Source organism: Bubalus kerabau, chromosome 15 (genome assembly GCF_029407905.1).
Source record: "Bubalus kerabau isolate K-KA32 ecotype Philippines breed swamp buffalo chromosome 15, PCC_UOA_SB_1v2, whole genome shotgun sequence".
Classification (NCBI taxonomy): Eukaryota; Metazoa; Chordata; class Mammalia; order Artiodactyla; family Bovidae; genus Bubalus; species Bubalus kerabau.
This window is the reverse complement of record NC_073638.1, coordinates 64634700-64639849: the sequence shown is the minus strand read 5'-3', so window position 1 is coordinate 64639849 and position 5150 is coordinate 64634700. Positions and strand designations below refer to the sequence as shown.

The 5150-nt window shown below is 40.1% G+C and overlaps 1 protein-coding gene and 1 non-coding gene across 2 annotated transcripts; one reads left to right on the top strand and one right to left on the bottom strand.

Moving 5' to 3' along the window:
• Positions 1-2328: 2328 nt before the first annotated feature.
• Positions 2329-3315, bottom strand: LOC129628321 (proteasome subunit alpha type-5). Its single transcript, XM_055547741.1, has one exon. It carries the CDS (start codon positions 3229-3231, stop codon positions 2506-2508), a length of 726 nt encoding a protein of 241 aa, XP_055403716.1. The 5' UTR covers positions 3232-3315; the 3' UTR covers positions 2329-2505.
• A 1476-nt stretch (positions 3316-4791) lies between these two features.
• TRNAC-ACA (transfer RNA cysteine (anticodon ACA)) lies at positions 4792-4863 on the top strand. Its single transcript has one exon. It is a non-coding gene; the product is annotated as a tRNA-Cys (tRNA).
• Positions 4864-5150: the final 287 nt, after the last annotated feature.

The window sequence follows — 5150 nt, the reverse complement described above, 5'->3', positions numbered from 1 at the left end:
ATGGTTAAATTCTTTTAACATTTATTCCTTGTGCTGCTTATTTCGCACCCAGATACTTTACCTTTCATATTCGATTAACTATTTTCATGCAATTGTGTCCTTGTGAATATTCCTTAAAATCACTCTTAGTACCACTTTGGAAACCTCCCCAAGCACTGGCTTGATAAAACCTGATTGGTTGATTTCTATTTGTAAACATTTCATATTTGAAAATAGCTTTGGCTCATAAAGGCCAGAAACCAATAAGACTGTCAGAATTATTGTTAAAATATATGTTATTATGTCTAAGTCACAGAAATTAATTTCCTATTAATATCAAATTCAGAATAGATTATTAAGCATCCTTCTTCAAGACGGCTTGAGAGAGGAGTCAAATGTCAGTTTCCAATCAGTGTGAGTGGGGCTGGCTCTTTCAGCAGGGCCAGCTTTATGATGCTGTGAGCCAAAAAGCTGAGTCCACAGGCACATAAGTCATAAGAGGAGCTAAGATACCACTGCCCATGACCAAAACATGGCCACATCCTCCTTGCTTCTTTATCTTTGTCATTCTGAATTCACAAAACCAAGTGAATACAAACTGGAACCATTTCCAGGGTTTAGGAAGAGATTTTAAAGAATCATAAGACCAAGGTGGGCACAGGTGACTCAGAAGAGATTTCATATGACAGCATGCAAAGCCAAAATAAACCCTGGGGTGGGGGAGAACAGATGGCCGGTGGGCAGTGGATGGAGCCAGGGGGATTCGGAACGATGGCCCGCTGGATGGCATTCCTCCATGGGAGATGCCTATTTGTAGGAGGTGATGTCCATTTCACCAGATGGCCGGCTCACCGCCTGGAGTCTCAACTACCAAGTAAGCTTGGTGACTTGAGAGAATTTTGCCTCACCTGAACAGAGAAAACTAACAGAGGTTAAAAAGTGCATCTTCTATACCCTTGGGAGGGATGAGAATAGAATACTAGAAAGGTAAAGACATTTGGATTATTTTCTAGCAGTTTTTTGCATGACAAGATATCAATAATATTTAGAAGAAAATCCCCCCTCCCCTCCTTCTCCCACCAAAAAAAAAAAAAAAAAAAAAAAACCTCTTAGGATATTATAAACACTAACTGGAGCTAAAAGAGCTGAAAATTTCTTTTTAAAAAGTGACAGGGGACAAAACTGATTAATAAATGTTTAACTCAGACTATAGATAAGCAAAAATTGTCCATAATAAGGCAACTACGAGCTTGATTCTAAAGATGTAGAAACCATGATGGATTGCAGTTACAATTATATTTGTAAAAGGCATGCACACACACACACACAAAGGGTGAAAGGAAAGACACTAATCCCAAGAAGAGTTGTGTCAGATTGTTGTGATTATGGGTGAATTTTTTTTCTTCCTCTCCCTGGGCTATGACTGGAAGAAGAATGAATGATAACGGCAAGCAGTGCAGAGTGTTATCCACAGCCACAGACTAGTTCTTTGTTTCTTTGTTTTGACCTTCCAATCCATCCCCTACCAATTTGTGGTTCTCAGCTTAAGCCATCTGGGTCTCACCATATTGGTTCAATTTCACTCAAACTGGCCTACTTCCTGTTCTATGGCACAAGTCCCCTGGATGTCCCAATGATGTCTAATTACTATAAAAGTCTATACTTTTAGTGCCTGTACATATCTTGCCACAGACTGGTGAAAAGCAGTGTGGACCAATAACACAGGTGCAGAGAGGATGCAGGCCTCGCAGTTACTAATGAATAACACACCACCATATTGGAACTTTGAATGTTCCAACCAGATAAAAATCTATATGGCTGAGGCATTAACAGAGAGACTTTATGAGTGATTTCTCCTCCTTTCCAAATTTTCCTTTCTTGTTTTAAGGTTGCCTTTCAATATATTTTTTAAATAGGAAGGAAATGTTTTTTAACTTTTAAAGAAATCATGATGAAATTCAGGAAAAGGGAGAAGACCTAAGACAAATGTTAATTCATTACTTGAAGTTTTCTAAAGAAAAAAGAAAGTGAGTAATACCGATATGTTAAAGAGAGCAAAAGAATGGGTGCATTTAACTGAGTCACCTTCGTTCACTCTCATGCACCTGAGGGGCCCAGTGAGACTAGGAATCACCAAAACTCCTCCTTTCAACATTCATTCAAGGTCTTCCATCAGATTAACCCAACTCAGATACCCCACCACATTAATTCTCTCACATTAATCTTCTCTTCTCACAGCACTTCTGTAAATGTAGTATCTTTTTTTCAAATTTTTATTAGGTTGGTGCAAACATAATTGCAATTTCAGACTCTGAATTTTAAATCATTATAACTTGGCTCAAAGACATCTTTATTTTTTTTTTTTTTTTAAATTCTTCTTTATTTCAGAACTGCGTTTATGTACAGACATCATAAAAAAATGCACATACACTGGAGATTTCCCAAGGAACTGGAGCTGGAAATAAAAGTCAAGGGCAACTAGAAGAACTGAAATTGTCCCCAAGAAATTCTATGGATCACACTTCCTTAAATGTCCTTGATAACCTCTTCAAGTTCTTCCTTTGTGAACATGTGGAAATTCTGGCCAGGCTGCACTGTGGCTAGCTCTATGTTAGTTGCATTCAGCTTCTCCTCCATTACTTGTTTGAGGATTATGAGTGAAGACTTGATGGCTTCTTTCAGTGTCATAGACTTGTGGTAAACTTCTTGCAAGGAGCTCTGGGCACCCTCTGAAGCAGAGCCAATTGCTCGAGCATCACACTGTACAAAGGTTCCAGATGGGTCCATGTGAAACAGTTGGGGTCCTTTTTCATCAACTCCTCCAAATAACAGTGCTACTCCAAAGGGACGGGACATGGCACCTGGGTCTGCATCTTCTTCTCCAAACTGGAGCGCCAGATTCGACACAGCCTGAGTCACACTCTCCACAGTCATGGTCTCATTGTAGGTGAACCAATGGTTCTGTGTCTCCACTCTGGCTTTATCAATTAAAGTCTTAGCATCAGCAATTAGCCCACTCATGGCACAACCTATGTGAGCATCAATCTCTACAATTTTCTCAATGCTGCTGGGCTCCATGAGTGGAGAGGTAATTCTCTTCTCCACAGCTAGGCATACACCCTCTGATGTCTGGATCCCGATGGCTGTGGAACCAAGCTTGATAGCCTCAATGGCATATTCAACTTGAAATAATCTTCCTTCAGGAGAAAAAGTATTCACACCCCTGTCGTACTCAGACCGGGTGAGAAACATGGTAAGGGCAGGAGAAAGCGGCAGTGGCTACTCCGGGATTCTTAGAGCCAACACGAGTCCACCTGCAACTTCAAAGACATCTTTATTAATCAAAATAGGAACATTACAATCAACACTTTTTTGCCAACGAGAAATAAGCTTGTTTATTCCTGTAGTGGAAAAACCCATGCTTCTGGATTCGATGAACTCTTAGAAAGCATCTTCTGCCTTCTGCTGGTTGTGGAAGCATTTTCCCTGCAAAAAGTTGTTGAAATGCTTGAAGAAGTGGTAGTTGGTTGGCGAGAGGTCAGGTGAATATGGCGGATGAGGCAAAACTTTTTAGCCCAATTCATTCAACTTTTGAAGCGTTGGGTTTGTGTGACGTGCAGCTGGGTGCTGCCATGGAGAATTGAGCCCTTTCTGTTGACCAGTGCCAGCTGCAGGCATTGCACTTTTCAGCGCACCACACCAATTTGCTGAGCATACTTCTCAGATGTAATGGTTTTGGTGGGATTCAGAAAGCTGTAGTGGATTAGACAGGCAGCAGACCACCAAACAGTGACCATGACCTCTTTTTTTGGTGCAAGTTTGGCTTTGGGAAGTGCTTTGGGGCTTCTTCTCAGTCCAACCACTGAGCTGGTTGTCACTGGTTGTCATATAAAATCTACCTTTCTTCACACATCACATCCAATCAAGAAATATTTCATTGTTGTGTAGAATAAGAAAAGATGGCACTCCAAAATGACAATTTTTTGATTTTCAGTCAGCTCCTAAGGCACCCACTTTTAAGGTTTTTCACCTTTCCAATTCGCTTCAGATGCCAAATGACCATATTGAATGATCCGTGTTGAGTTCTTCAGCAACTTCTCATGTAGTTGTAAAAGGATCAGCTTCAATGATTCCTCTCAATTAGTCAATGTCAACTTCCAATGGCCAGCCACTGCAATCCTCACCTTCAAGACCTTCATCTCCTTTGCAAAACTTCTTGAACCACCACTGCACTGTATGTTCATTAGCAGTTCCTGGGCCAAATGCATTGTTGATGTTGCAAGTTGTCTCCACTGCTTTACAACCCATTTTGAATTTGAATTAAAAAAATTGCTTGAATTTGCTTTTTATCTAACATCATTTCTATAGTCTAAAATAAATATAAAATAAACAGCAATGTCATTAGCAAAAAAATCATAAAGCGAGAAATGTACATTAAAATGATGTATAACATAAACACATTTATTTAAGAGTGTATTCCAGTATCAAACAGCAAAGTTCAACAATGCAAAACTGCAATTACTTTTGCACCAACCTAATATATTGGAGTACAGTTGATTAACCATGTTGTGTCAGTTTCAGTTGTACAACAAAGTGATTCAGTTATACATATACATGTGTCTACTTTTTTCCAAATTCTTTTCACAATAGGTTGTTATAGAATATTGAGCAGAGTTCCCTGTGCTATACACTGCTATATTTGAAATGGATAACCAACAAGAACCTACTGTAAACACAGTATCTTAACAATCCATTTCTTTTGGTTACGTGTTTATATATCTCTGTTTATTTCATCCTTCCATCCTCTCGACTTCCCTGGTGGCTCAGATGGTAAAGCATCTGCCTACAATGCAGGAGACCCAGGTTCGATCCCTGGGTTGGGAAGATCCTCTGGAGAAGGAAATGGCAACCCACTCCAGTACTCTTGCCTAGAAAATCCCATGGACAGAAGAGCCTGGTAGGCTACAGTCCATGGGGTCACAAAGAGTCGGACACGACTGAGTGACCTCACTTATACATCTCTGTTTATTTCATCCTTCCATCTTCTTATGGATAGTTTTCTGACAAAAGACTAGAGTCTGGGGAAACACAAACTTGAAGCTAAGCTGCTGGACCATTGGCAGCTCCCTTCAATGAGTGGAATGGTGGGTTTCTAATGCCCTGATGGCCAC